The 14,592-nt window shown below is 33.4% G+C and overlaps 1 protein-coding gene across 11 annotated transcripts in view; it reads left to right on the top strand.

Moving 5' to 3' along the window:
- Positions 1–14,592, top strand: part of Cip4 (formin-binding protein 1-like Cip4) — a 50,799-nt gene that overhangs the window by 33,783 nt on the left and 2,424 nt on the right. For 4 of the 11 annotated variants that reach the window (XM_077431134.1, XM_077431135.1, XM_077431139.1 and 1 more), the window contains exons 2-10: positions 5,326–5,441; positions 5,524–5,574; positions 9,385–9,529; positions 9,741–9,902; positions 9,984–10,130; positions 11,038–11,175; positions 11,248–11,490; positions 13,396–13,425; positions 13,687–13,785. In XM_077431134.1, the coding sequence (XP_077287260.1) occupies positions 5,326–5,441; positions 5,524–5,574; positions 9,385–9,529; positions 9,741–9,902; positions 9,984–10,130; positions 11,038–11,175; positions 11,248–11,490; positions 13,396–13,425; positions 13,687–13,785 (1,131 nt within the window). The remainder of the gene's footprint in view (positions 1–5,325; positions 5,442–5,523; positions 5,575–9,384; positions 9,530–9,740; positions 9,903–9,983; positions 10,131–11,037; positions 11,176–11,247; positions 11,491–13,395; positions 13,426–13,686; positions 13,786–14,592) is intronic. The other 7 variants (XM_077431143.1, XM_077431137.1, XM_077431144.1 and 4 more) reach the window with 2 other exon arrangements.

The raw sequence follows: 14,592 nt of genomic DNA, 5'->3' as shown, positions 1-14,592 counted from the left end.
GTGATCAACTATTAGCTTGAGGCATACGTACGGTTTACTATTTATTTCCTAAGCTGACTGTTAATGGCTTTTATGTCAATGTCACAATGTAACGTATAGACAAATCTGAATGGAAGTTCCCTAGTCAATGGTAGATGCTGCAAATGCTGCAAAAAGATTACTCTCATACTGAAAATAGTATTAAGAGTGAGTGTACAGTGAATCAACGCGACGCGACACGACAGGAAGCAACGAAATGTCGATGACAGTTTGTCATTTAAACCTATGACAGCTCGTAGGCGCTTTTTTGATGAATTTTGACAGTTGGTTAGTGTTAATGTTTTGTCGAATATTAAGCAGACTATCTAAAGACGCAAACACAATTAATAGTACGGCATGGACGTGCACGCGGTTTCCAGCTGGGAAGGGTTTTTCTTCGGGTCATTATTAATCCTTTCCATTTCTTCAAATATGGGAATCACTGCTATCGATCGCTGTCAAACCTATGTCAATACAAGGATAAAATATCTCACTCCAAGGGGTGTGTTTTAGGAATATCGCGACGACACAGACTAAGCATGCCAGCGTTTTTTTTTTGCATATGCAAAAATACCTAGAACAACACGTGCAACCTATGGTTCCATGCGCGGTCTACATGCCACAAGCGAAACGCCTGTGAAATACGCCTCAAAAGCGATTTCATTCAATGAAATTTCAACCTTCATCCCCAACTTTTCACTTAAATTTGGCATACAAACTTTCACTTCCGAGTTGACTCAAACTTGAAACGAACGTAAATCCACGATGAAAGTACGTCGTGTCGCTTCGCTTCACTGTGCACATATCAACCTTAGAACATATTGTACCGTCCGAATTCTGGACCAATGTTAAGTGGAGAACTTGTGAGTTTTTAGGGAATAACGTTTATCGTGAATCCCGAGTTTGCAAGGAAATCCTAGTCTATGGGGAATACCGGGGCTATTTGGTCTACTGCATGTCCGAGCACTCGGCTACCTGCCTTTAAAAAGAGGATGCACACGGTAGAATTAATGCTGTGCGCCGACATTGGCCTATTATTTGGAACCCTGAACTCGCCCCTACACAAAAATATGTTCATGTAAAATAAGGATTTCGATCTGAAAGTTTCCACTTAACGACGTGACCAAGCACGACTTTTAAAAATGACACTCAATGAAAATTTTCAATCGATGTCGCGTTATTTAATTTTCCAAACAATCGAAAGTGCAAATAGGACGTTAGAAATCGACGAGTGGCTGATGATGGTACGTGAAATCAATAATTCACCTGGAGAGAGACACGATCAAGTTAGCCAGTGGCGGTGCGTGCGGATTGTAAACATAAAAGAAAGAAAAAAAAATATACGCTTACGTACAGCCAAGTAACACGCGCTCCGAATGAATAATTTCCGTGATTTCACCGCGAAATATCGTAAACAGATCGTGCAAAAAAAAAAATATATATATATATACTACATTTGCATTTATTTAAGTTGGTGTTGCGTTGCGTTGCGATTCTGTGTGTTTAGCGTAGCGTGGAGTATCGCTAGCCTACTCTAATATATGTATAAATACGTATTTACCAGATGTTTTTGTTTCCCATTGAAAGTTTCATGTGAATGAGTTCCACTCGGACATTGTGGTAACCTTTTAACCGGCAGAATAGACTAGTGGTTGGCATATAATGCTTTGAACACGGGCTCAAATCCCACTGGCCAGACCTTGGATTTGTGATTCCAGGTCGATCTTTTCCTATCAGAGTTTGCCAATTTATCTGATTTCATTGAAACGGTTCCAAAAAATTGGCTACCTTACCCATTTACTAGCGCAAATCTTGAATTTAGCTGAATTGTATAAAATGCTGCAAATTTACAAATTTGACCATAGATGTCTCTTTGGATATTAATTAATATGTATATATGTACTTTGTATAATACTGATAATATTTGTATCAAATGTACAATGTTTCTGACCAGGAAGGTGCATTGGGGTTACCTGTTAAGCCTATCCGGTATAAATTAAAAGATGAAATATAAAAATAAAAATAAAATAGCACGAGGCAGGTCTGCTCCTGAAACTATCGGGTCGAATTGTATGATTGGTTCTACGCTAAGAGCTATGTGAGCGTATTGATAGCTTAGTCTCATTACAGCGCCACTACAGTGGTTTGAGTCTGATTTAATGTGTTTCTGTATAGGAGAAGGCCATCAATTGCTTAGTCTACTACTAAATAGTATTAGACTTGGGGAACTATTGTTCATTTCTTAGAAAAACATGTCTTTACAAGCTTTTTTTCTCTGTTACTTTGAACACGGGTGGTTCTGGTCTATTGTTATTTTACAATTGCCCTGACGAGACGCCTATCTTTATTTATTACATACAGCGCCACTGCAGTGGTTTGAGTCTGATTTGATGTGTTTTATTTTATTTTATTTCATAGAACATATAAACTCGCCTTTACAGATCGTTCTAAATTGAAGAGTGTACTTATTCAGATACAATACAATCAATATACATATAACAATGTGTGAAAATCAGAAAAATTAGCAAACTCTGATAAGAAACGATCGACCTGGAGTCACAAACCAAGGTCTGGCTAGCAGCGGGGCTCTAGTGCGACTCGAACCCGTGACCACTCTGCTCGTAAGCGTAATATACTAACCACTAGTCCACGCCGCTGGTTTTGCATAGGAGCAGGCCTTGTATTGGAGAAATCGATGCATTTGTTCAAAGTTTTCATGCTGGAGCGACGCGGTATGAGAAAATCGAATTTAAACTAAATTAATGCACAATTTTCTAAGATTATAATCTTACGTGGATAAAATTATATTCTTTTTAAACAATTTTATTTATTATCTGTAGTTTAATTTCATCAAATAATGATTCCATATAATAGGATTATATTTGTGGAAGTGCAGTCCTTCTATGGGTTTTGTTCAAAAAGTTGTTTTAGGCTAGGTTTATGCTTAGGTTAAAAACTTAAAAAAAACTAAATTTCAAAATTGGCATTCAAATGTTGAAAGATGTCTCGTTGTGGTTATATTGGTGATAAATTACGACATTTAGATATTTGAGCGTGATCAAAAAAAACAAGAAAATGTTTATCAATGCAACAGATATGAGATTATGAATTATCTTTTTCTTCTGTGACAAAAACAGCATATAATTTTTTCCATTTATGAGATTCCATTTTTTTTAAATTCCATTTTTCATAAGCTCATAATTACATAGACAGCGGAGAGTGATTAGTTCAATATGCTTTTTGGCGCTATAGCTACTACTACCTTAGTAGAAAGCTATTTTTTGTTCTTACATTCAGCAGTGTTGGAACGTGTATTGTTATCTGTCATTGCCCTAATGTCTATCCACCCTATACTCATAAATCACCACATGCAGCTCATGCAGTCAACTCCTCCGATTTTTTTGCAACGATTATAGAAAGCAAATCTGCAAGTTTGATCCCGATCGATCCGACGGTGTCAGAATGTATGAGAAGCGGTCAAATACCCAACGTTATTTTATTATTCATGTTTATATATCGGTATTAAATACCTCGTTTGCATGACGATTAGCCGTTTCGTCGAAGAATGTCAGGTATGTAAAAGCGCATTCGTAGATTGGACACGTCTGCGAATACAAAAATTGACGGCAGTAGCGGCTCGCCGATAATAAAATATCAATATGCAGAGTAGGTAGGCGTGATCGGAATCATAAGTCATGATCGGTAGCGGTTTCGGTGTCGATTCTTATTCGATGCATTGTTCGCACTGTTGTCGATTAGTCGTGTTTGTTTGGGATGATGTGTGTCAATGTCGGCAGAAAGAAACTGCCCGAGAGTCGAACGGAAAACTTATTTGTTGTTGTCGTAGAAAAACTGTGCTCTTTTAATTGAGTGCCGTCGTACCTAACATGAATATTCATCGTCTATTGTAGTTTTATGATCGGTATGTTAATTAGTGTGTTTTATTCATAGCTGTCGTTGGTAATCGTCGGATGTGTCAATTTTCAAATTGATTTTTGAATCGGTTGAATCTTTTTTTTAAATTGCTCATGCCATTTTTGCCTGGGATAATTATTATTAAACTTTCAATTGCTGTAATATACAATGTAATCAATTGTTATCATTAGATTTTGGCTGATTTGTATTCAGTATCTATCACTGATTACATTTTTTTTTAGATTTCTTATTTTGATACATCTCAATACTTTTTCTGGATCATAGAGTGTAAATATACAAATACATACATTCAATTTTAATTTCAAAAAAAATGTTAAACTCCACTCGTAGTTTTTAGAGCTTTTAATTTTTACCTATTTCTGATTCAAATAAAAATTCATTTTATTATAGTCAATTACAGTATTTTTCTGAATTTATTTAGTTATTAAAATGACAACCCCTTCCACTTTTTTTTTGTATATTCAAATTTTTTATAAAATTATTTGTCATCAATTTAACCCTTTGAGTGCTGACGTTTTTTCTGTTGAAAGCCCGCCACGCTTAAAATTTCGCCAAAATTTCCAACTAGAATTATTTTGAAATTCAATAGAAAACAGCTATAAAAATTGTAGCTAATCCAAACAAACCCTAGATAACTACCGCCGAGGATTTCGAGTTTTATAAAGGTGTGTTTAGACTCTAATATATCTTGCAACAATATAAAATAAATAAAATAAGTCTATTAATGAATGTGTTTTTCCAAAACTAGTTCCATCTTCTTCATTGCATTTTTTTTCAATGCAACCTGGAAAGGCTTAGCGTTTGTATTCTTGTTTACTTTTTACATGCTCAAAATACAACGTCTATCAGCGTTTATAGGCCCATGGACTTGTTGGCAAGGGTTAAATATTGTATCTCAAGAACGATACAAGCTAAAATTTTTTCATTCATTAGATTATTTTTTTCCGTACAAATACGTATGCATATTTACTCTTAACTCATCTAAATAAAATAAGAATGACAGTAATAATAAAAATTTAAATTGCAATATTTATCGAATGTGTTAAAAAAAAATACTTTTGTTTCTTTTAAGATTCTCATATAACGAATTTAACAAGAAATAAAAAATAAATTCAATATCATCAAGGTCGTCCATATTTGAATAAATTGATACGTTCACAACAAAAATGCGAGTGGGTAGCTAGGAGGCACTTTTGTATGAATCTCGTAAGATCTACAATATTCTAGACGACAAATCTACAACATTTATTATAAATACATAATAAACAAGCACACAAATACACACATTCTGTAGTTTTGAATTTAAAATATACATAATAGATGTATAATATATGCAGAGATACTGATATTTTTCTTTTTGTCTTATTTCAGGACCAATATGACAGTCTGTCGATCCACTCACAAAAAGGCATCGACTTTCTGGAGAAAGTCGGTCATTTCATGAAGGATCGTTGCGCCATAGAAACAGAATATGCAGGAAAACTTAGGTGAAACATCTCAAACGAGAATTTATTTTTAAATATTTCACCGTCGGCTTTGACCTATTTGACTTTGGTTTTATTGTTTCAGGAGATTAGTGAAAAATTACCAACCCAAGAAAAAAGAGGAAGATGACTATCAGTGAGTTTGGTTTTTATGCTTTTTTTGCGGTCATCGTTGTGGGCTAAATTGTTTTACCATATCCGCTTTAATATTCAACGCATGTAAAAATAACCCATTAATCGTTTATGTGTCAACGTGTTCTCCGAATTTAGTTAAAACAGGATTTTTCCCGTTGCTCTGTACTTCACTATCCTGTTGATAATTGTGGGTCGAATTAATCATGTTCTGTCGCGGTGACAATTTGATTACATGCGTGTGCTCATTGTTTAGTTTTAAAAGGTCTAAATTTAATGCATCACTTGTACGGTTTTCAATTTTTAGAACCATTAAATTTAGTGTACTATCTCGTAGAGATTCTAATAGATCCAAATCGGGACCTTTTTTATTTTGGCAAAAAGTTAAAAACAAATTTATAATTATTTATCTATTTATTTGGATCATTGTAGCATTACAGGAATAATTTAATGCGCCTCAATGGCCTAAATAAGAAAACAAGAGAAAAAAAATAGAATACAAAAGAAAAATAGTATGTACATAAAAAGTGAACTTAAGGAAAAAAAAAATAAATTGAGAATAAAAACAAAATACATTGTAGGGAATGTCCGCAACTTTTATCATATCAACATATATCATTTTTAGAACATATTTATTTATTTAAGTTTGGACCATTGTGGCATAATCGGACTCCCTAATGCGCCACAATGGCCGAAAATATAATAGAGAAGAAATACATTAATAAATAATACTTGAAAACAATAGCATTAATCATAGTACATAGATACAATAAAAATATCAAATAAACAGAATATATTTATTATAATGCATAATTAGATTATAATAAATCATTTTCAGTAATTGTTATGCCTCATTTTAGTTAACTTGATAATAGGATAAACTATAATCTTGATTTTTCTGTAGAAAATTTTATCTCACCAATATGAATCGTCGTTATCTTTCTTTCTTTACTAACTGAGCTAAGCTAACTGAAATAAGGCATAAAGGTTTATCTTAAAAAGAAAAAATAATCTCACTGTGGATTTAAGATAAATTTTCCACACAAGTGAACGATTTATGATTCAGATTGTAGGATATCAATTAATGTATCTCGAATTTCAGTAGTCTAAATAAAACAAAAATCTCACGAGACAAACTGCAAGATTATGAAAATCAAAATGGAAGTAAAAACCAGACGAAGCTTTAACGATCATTAAAATGTGTAAAAAAATTCATAATAACATTTTGGACTATGAACAATAGTTATATCCGTAGCTACACCCGAATGCAAATTGTTTTTTTTTCTTTTATAATCCAATTTTACAGCTGCCTACATGAAACAACGTCGATACAATTTGGTGTGTGTGTGTGTTTTATTATTCCGTAATAAAATGATTACTTCCTTTTGCTGGATTAGAGACGGGAAACCATTCAACTTACCGTAATTACCCTACATTGTGGGAATACGTCACTTTTCGGCCATTTAATCCAGACACCAATACCAGTCTCAATTTTCACAATTTTACAATTTTCTATTTCGAACATCCACACACATAATTCGATGACTTCAAAATTCCAAAGGGCGTCGTCCCTATCTCACTTTCTAGTACAGTATGATAGTGACGTTATCAGCTTGGGCACGAAACGAGGAAATGTTTCCGTTGACCCCGTAAATAATAAGTGAGTGATTTTGTTTGCTCGTACTACATATGTCCATACATACATATATTCAATTAGTGCAACGAGTATTATTTGCTCTCGATTGGAATGTTTATTATCTGCTTATGCAACTTGTACGTGTGTGTTTTGCTATAATGGCTAAAACATTTTCTGTGTGTTGTATTCAACTATATACCCAAATACACTTGTTTTTCATTTGGCAATCGCTTAGCCGTAGTAATTTAACAGTTTCTGTTTTTTGAGTGACGGAACTGTTTTTCACTTAACCCTTTGGCTGCTACGAGGTTTTTCAATGTCCAAGCGAAAAATGCTAACATTTGTAATTATTTTGAAAAAAAATAAATATAATATTTTTTTTTACATACTTACTTCGCCGAACACTCGTAATTTTTATAATACTTTATATACATTTTTAAGAAGCAGTCGTGGACTCGTGCTCTCTCTTTCTGTCTTGCTTTTGCATGCGTGCGTGCGAAAGAGATACCTACATATATACACTAAATAAGTTTTGACGATTGTTTTCCGAGGCTTTATTCTTTTCAATAATCTATTTTTAGATATCGATGTATCCTTACAACATGCGATATATTCGAAACAGGTAGCGGTCTCTCTCTCTTTCTTTCTTGGTTTTAATTGTGTACGTGTGAGCAAGACACACAAGGATGCGAAGTTTCTAATAATCAAATAATTTTTCAACATGTATCATAAACATTTTGTATGCATTTCAGTTGCATTTGATTGATTGCATGAATTCGTGACGTCTCGTGACCTATATAATTGAAAGCGGATTTCTATTGTTTTTTGCCATTTATTTTAACTCTGCAAAATGATATCGGACAGTGAAAGTGATGAAAGCGAAATAATAGCTCCTCGCCGAGGAACTCGACAAATCAGCAGCTCTACTGATTCTGAAAATGAATTTATCGATAATAATCAATTCCCAAGTAATAACTCCTTATATGACATTGACAACGAACCCGAAATTTACTTTGATGATGAACCCGAAATTGAAGAGCTTTTATTTAAAAAATTGATAAATATTTATAAAGCTTGATTGAAAAATAAATATAAATACGTATATAAAAAAAATGTTTCGTGCCACTGATGCGCTGGTGGCTCAAAGAAAGTATTGAAATACGACAATTAATGACGTCAACAACGATCGTCGTAGCAATCTTCGCCGATTTCAAAACAACGATTTATCGTTGTTGTAGCAGTCAAAGGGTTAATAGGATTGTACAATCCTAGGTGTATCTTCTTATGTGCAACTATTTAGTTGCCCGAATACTTTGAACAACGGAAAATAATGAACGGATTTTCTCCGGTACATTTAGCCAGTAGTTAATGGTAGCGTATATGTCTAGCACCAAGTGACCAGTGGGTTCGATCCGCCATACTGCTGGTTAGATTTGGGGGTATTTGTGACTCCAAATCGATCGTTTCTTATCAGAGTGTGCCAATTTTATCTGATCATTGTTGAAACGGTTCCTAAAAATTGGCAAAAGATCATCTTTTATGTTGTCACAAATCTTCTGTATTTATTGTGTGCACAATTTGTAAAAATTATGTACAAATCTAAAATCCATAGATGTCTCAATGGATTAATTCTGTGATTAATTAATTGTTATTTCGTGTTCTTCATCTTCTGGAAATACAGTTGTAATTAATTGTCCAGGAAGGCGCATCGGGGTCTTCCTGTCAAGCCTTCCTGGTATATATCTATGTAAAAATAAAAATAATTTGCACAGGCAATTTTTCAATTACTATTCCAATACGATATTCAGATTAGCAATGTTTGTATTGTCGTTTCATTTGAGTGCTTCAAGAAACCTGTTACGGAAGATCGAATGAGCACTTACACGACAACAACATCAGCGTTTTACATACATCGTACATAAGTAATGGGAAACCTTTGAAATGCTTGTGCTATTTACGAGCGTTTAGTTAATCTAGAGTTGCAAAGTTCATCTCGATATTAAAGTATATATAACGTATTCCGTAATGTATCTGTGTTTTGATTTGGAGTATTGAGCTCTGGGATGTTTCAATGTCTAAAAATCCACTTATTAAGTGGGTTACATTTTTTTATAGCCGCTAGTGATCGGCCTTGTTGAGTTTGATGTTGCTTACGATGTTTGCGTTCTATGTTTTCAGATTCACACCTTGTAAAGCATTCCGCGTGATGATGAATGAAATAAACGATTTGGCGGGTCAACACGAAGTCGTAGCGGAAAACCTCGGGGCTAGCGTAATCCGAGATCTCACATTGCTTACGAAAGAATTGAAAGAAGAAAGAAAAGTAAGGGGGGGGGGGGGCACTATTTACAAAATAAAACATGCATATGCAGGATGTAACGTATTTAAACAGACAAACCGCACGTACGAATGCGTTTCGAAGAAAAACATGTGACACATGCATACATATACGTCCATTTGAATTCGTTACATTCGGCACATGAAATTTGCACGTATTCGGTGTGTGTGTTTAATTTTTGCTTTGTTATTTTTAGAAACACTTAAACGAGGGTTCAAAACTGTCGCAGACTTTGCAAGCTCAAGAGATAGTATTAGAACGTTCACATCGAAATTATGAAAAAGCTTTCCGGGAAGCGGAAAGAGCGATAGACAATTATCAACGTGCGGAGGCTGATCTTAATCTTAGTAGAGCAGATGTAAGCGTCGTGTTGCTGTTCAATTGTGCATGTTTATTTTCGCACGCGTACGATTCTGATCGATTTGTTTTTAATTTTCAGGTAGAAAAACAGCGAATAAATATGACTTCCAAATCGCAACAGTGCGAGGAGACTAAAATAGAATACGCTAACCAATTACAAAAAACAAATGACCTTCGTAGATCACATTATAATCTTTTACTTCCAGAAGTATTCAGACAACTTCAGGTTCGTAGCTTTGGGTTAACACTTGCCTTGCTGTGCTAAAAAAATCCACTAGCCACCGTGCTGGATTCCAAGTGTCCAGTTAAAATTTTGTGTTTTAAGTTGAAATAATTCAAAATCTGCCAGGTTAATTATTTTAATTAGCTATAAAAATCATTTTATCATGTATTAAACGTCAAATTATCTAATATATAATTTCGAGAAAGACTTTGTATGTATGTAAGTTTTGGTTTGTAGATTCTGTGACGTTATCAAAACAATCAAATTTTCTATGACGATGATTTCGATTCAGATTTCGATTTCTGTTTCAATTTCCGATTCCGATTTCCATTTCAGTTACGATTTCCAATTCAGATTTCGGTTCTGATTTCAATTCCTATTCTGGATTTCTTTTTCAGTTCCGGTTCCTGATTCTTTTTTCATTTCCGGATCCGGATTCCTGTTTCAGTTCTAGATCCTGAATCCTTTTTCAGTTCCGGATCCTGAATCCTTTTTCAGTTTATTTTCAAAATGTTTACTATTAGATTAGCCATGTTCAAGCAGTTTATATTACAAATACCGAGCGAAGCCGGGTAAAACGATTAATATAAAATAAGTGCAAGAAATGAAAAAAATAACGGCTGAAGCATTCCAAGGCAGATATCATTCTCACACTGACAGTTGAGCGTGGCGCGTACTGAATTCTCCTTCTCTCGCATCATTGATCAATGTTTTTCTTAGGTAATGGTATAATTCGATTCATAGAGGTTTTGATAAGGAATACATAAAATATGAACCCTGCATTCAATATATTTGGAGAAATAAAATAAAATATAAATCCTGGTCACTAGCTATCCATCACAGTGCTGCAAGTGTTAAACAATGTCAAAGGTTTTAAATGTGTATTTATTTTTAAAACAATTGATTTCAGGAACTAGACGAAAAAAGAATAAAGAATATTAAAAATTTTATACACAATTCAGCCGAGATCGAAAGAAACGTCTTTCCAATAATTTCAAAATGTATAGACGGCATAGTGAGAGCGGGAGATTTAATAAATGAAAAAGAGGTAACACATCGTTTATAAATCAGTGTTTTATATTAACAAGTGTTGTATTTACGTTGTTGATTAATGATTAAGGACACATTGATGGTGATCGAACGGTACAAGTCTGGATTTGTACCACCCGGCGATCATCCTTTCGAGGATCTCAGTAAATCTGGCGGATCTGGTAACGGAATCGGAGGTGATTCGATCGACGGACACCGCGGTGGTTCCGATCCGTCTTTGCATCATCAGCAGCACCATACAGTTAAAGGGACAATGTCGGGGGGGAAATTGAAAAAGCGTGTAGGAATCTTTGGAATATTTAGCTCAAATAAGGTAATTGAAATTTATTCTCAATATGTACTAAAATGGTTTGCGGTATCGTGGTGATTGAAATAGTAATACTTGTAGAAATATCTAGTTTCTGTAGTGTATTAACTTTACAGCCATTCTGTATATGCTCAATAATAATATGAAAATATTATGATCGGGAGAGTTTCTGTAGCTCGGATCATATTGAACCTATGTGGCAAACAGTGGATTTTCATATATTTATCTCATATATGTATGTATATACGATCCAATTGGATGGGACATGTTTTCACAGAAGTATCTTTTCATGGGTTTTTCCGGTACTAACATAACCTAAGCGCTCATTCATACACATTCATACATCAATTAATTTTACATACTTGCATATGTATATTATAAAGTGGAAATTTTTGTTGATGAAATATTTTGTGGTTGAAATTTGCGTAGAATCCGTTTAAGAATACATATTTTGTAATTAAATATAATTGTATAAATAAAAATGTATTCGATTTATCTTATTTTATGTGAGTTTTAACCTGAGAAATGCTGGATGCTTTCGTTCAGTATTCTGATTGATACTGCTCCTCACTTAGTGTTTTTATATTATTAGTATTAATCCTTTTGAGATGATGGTGGCTAGAAGGTTAATATATTTATTTTTTTAGTATGTCTATCAATAAGAAAATGGCATCCATGGCACGTGCAAATACTAACAATCAATTATTTGGATGAATTAAATTAAAAAATTACATATCGGATATATTTTTGTATTTTAAAACTTTCTTATTGATATTATTCTTTTGAATGCATGGTAGAAATATTTATACATAATATGATATAGGTATGGAATATATGGGTTCCTGGAAGAATGCACTGAATAGGGGCGCAGTTTCGAGAAATTCTAATTTTCAAAGGCGCTCAAGAAGAACTTATGCAATAGAATTCCTCAAAAAAAAGGGTAAGCACCTTTGGATAACATACAAAATACCCTTTGACGATTTTTTGTGGAACTATATTAATAGGTTTAGTTCTTAAGTATCTTTGAAAGTTTGGATGTTACGAGAGTGCAGCTCTTTTGAGTGCATTTATCCGACCACCATTTGAAATATTTAATCTTTTTAAGGCGACGAATAAGTTTCAACTAAATACAATTTTAATATTATAAAGGAATTATTATTTTTCATGCTTTGTAAAATTAGATTAATATGTACATACATACATACATACATGATTGTATTTATCATCCATACTAAATATGTGAGATAATTTTTGTTTTATTTTTAAGATTTTTTTTCTTACATTATGTAATATAATATTAAACGAAGCGAACGAAATCGAAATACTTTTTTTATGATGTTTATAATTAATAACATATTAATGATTTTTTCTGTTTTGTCATCATATGTTGTTCCGACACGATTTTTTTAAACAATTGGACCGATTTTTCTATCCGACTGGAACGTTGATATCGCACAATTATCACAATTAAACGTAAGTAATCGTGATAAATGAAAGTGTTAACGATAACACGTGTTTTGTCTGTGCTTTTTTTTATAGCATGAAAGAATTACTGTGACTACAAAAAAAGTTTTTGTTTTTGTCTATTGTCATTTATACACACACACAGTTTTGGAAAATAATTTCGCAAAAATAATAATACGAAAATATGCTTTTATATATTATTTACAAATGTGAATAACCTTGTACAATATTCGCTTCATATTATTCGTTGCATTTGCTGTAATTAACATTCACGTGACATATGCTTTCGTTTGCATGAAATGAATTACATACATAATTCGCTTTACTATGCGTGCTTTTTTTTTGTTTTCATCCCCATTTTTTAATTGATACATATATTTTTCATTTTTTTCCTCCACGCTGCTTTGCCCTTTGCTAAAAAAAATATAAAACGCTTGGAACTAACAGAAGTTGATCGAGGCCTGTCACTCGGTGAAGGTAAGTGTATAATTTTTGCTTCACCGCTTTCATATTTATATCATTGCTTGTCGATTACATTACAAGTGATGTATAACAATAATATACATAGTGAACTATATAATAATAACATATAAAAGCAGAAACTTTTCATATTGAAATTAACGATTTATAAATTAATGTAAGTGTCGATACATATACATATGTTCAATATGTGTGATGTTTGTTTGTTATCGGTGAATCGTGTTGTTGGTGAAATTTACCTGTCTTTTTCTTTTTTAGAATAATATGTCTATGGATGCAAAGGAGGATTATGGAGACTTGCCACCCAATCAACGACGAAAACGGCTCGAAGCCAAATTGCAAGAATTGAAAAAACAGGTGTGTATTTCTGTCTGCATATGAGTATTAATCGGAGACGGAATGATATCAGATGCTAAATCGAAATGACGAAACATATGTGATAAATTGGATTCAAATCAACAGCTGATTATGACGTTATAATTGCTTTATGATTCTAATACATTTGTAACTGCATAAAAGCGTATAGTAGAATTAAGAATATATAGACTAGACGGGTCTGTATAATCCAAAGAAGAATATGTATATCGTCTTTTCTTGCAATGATGAATCAGATGATCCATTTTTTGTTATTAGCTTTACTCTGTTCAGTGAAATTCCTGCCCGTCAAAAATTTGTGATTTGATTTTGAACCACTTCCACTCTTTAGAGTTGTTGTATATGGTTTTGGCGCGAACGCAAAATCAGGTAATCATTGTTAGTAAACCAATGGTCGACGAGCACCAATCACCTAATCTCTACATTACGATAAGCAACCATATATTATATGTATGTAGTTATTGTAGAAGGCCAAAGTTGACTTAATCCATTATTGCCATCTGTGAATAAGCCTCGGGCTAGCTTTCCCTGTCAATATCAGTCTATTTAAGTAGGTCTAATAGCAAAATTGTCAAATCATATGATGAATTGGACAAAATCATTGCTAATCGTATATCCCTCATATCAGTGTGTAGGTAAACTCTAGATCTCGATCTAGAATTTTCTTCCATAATATGGAGTCCTACCCATATAACTCATTCATTGGAGATTGAGAGAATCCAAAAACGGTTTCTCAGCTATCTTTATATGAAATTGTATGGTTATTCTCCTTGGCTATATCCTTGTGCA

Source organism: Arctopsyche grandis, chromosome 5 (assembly GCF_051622035.1).
Source record: "Arctopsyche grandis isolate Sample6627 chromosome 5, ASM5162203v2, whole genome shotgun sequence".
Taxonomy (NCBI): Eukaryota; Metazoa; Arthropoda; class Insecta; order Trichoptera; family Hydropsychidae; genus Arctopsyche; species Arctopsyche grandis.
The sequence above is the reverse complement of the archived record's forward strand: the minus strand, read 5'-3'. Positions and strand labels throughout refer to the sequence as shown.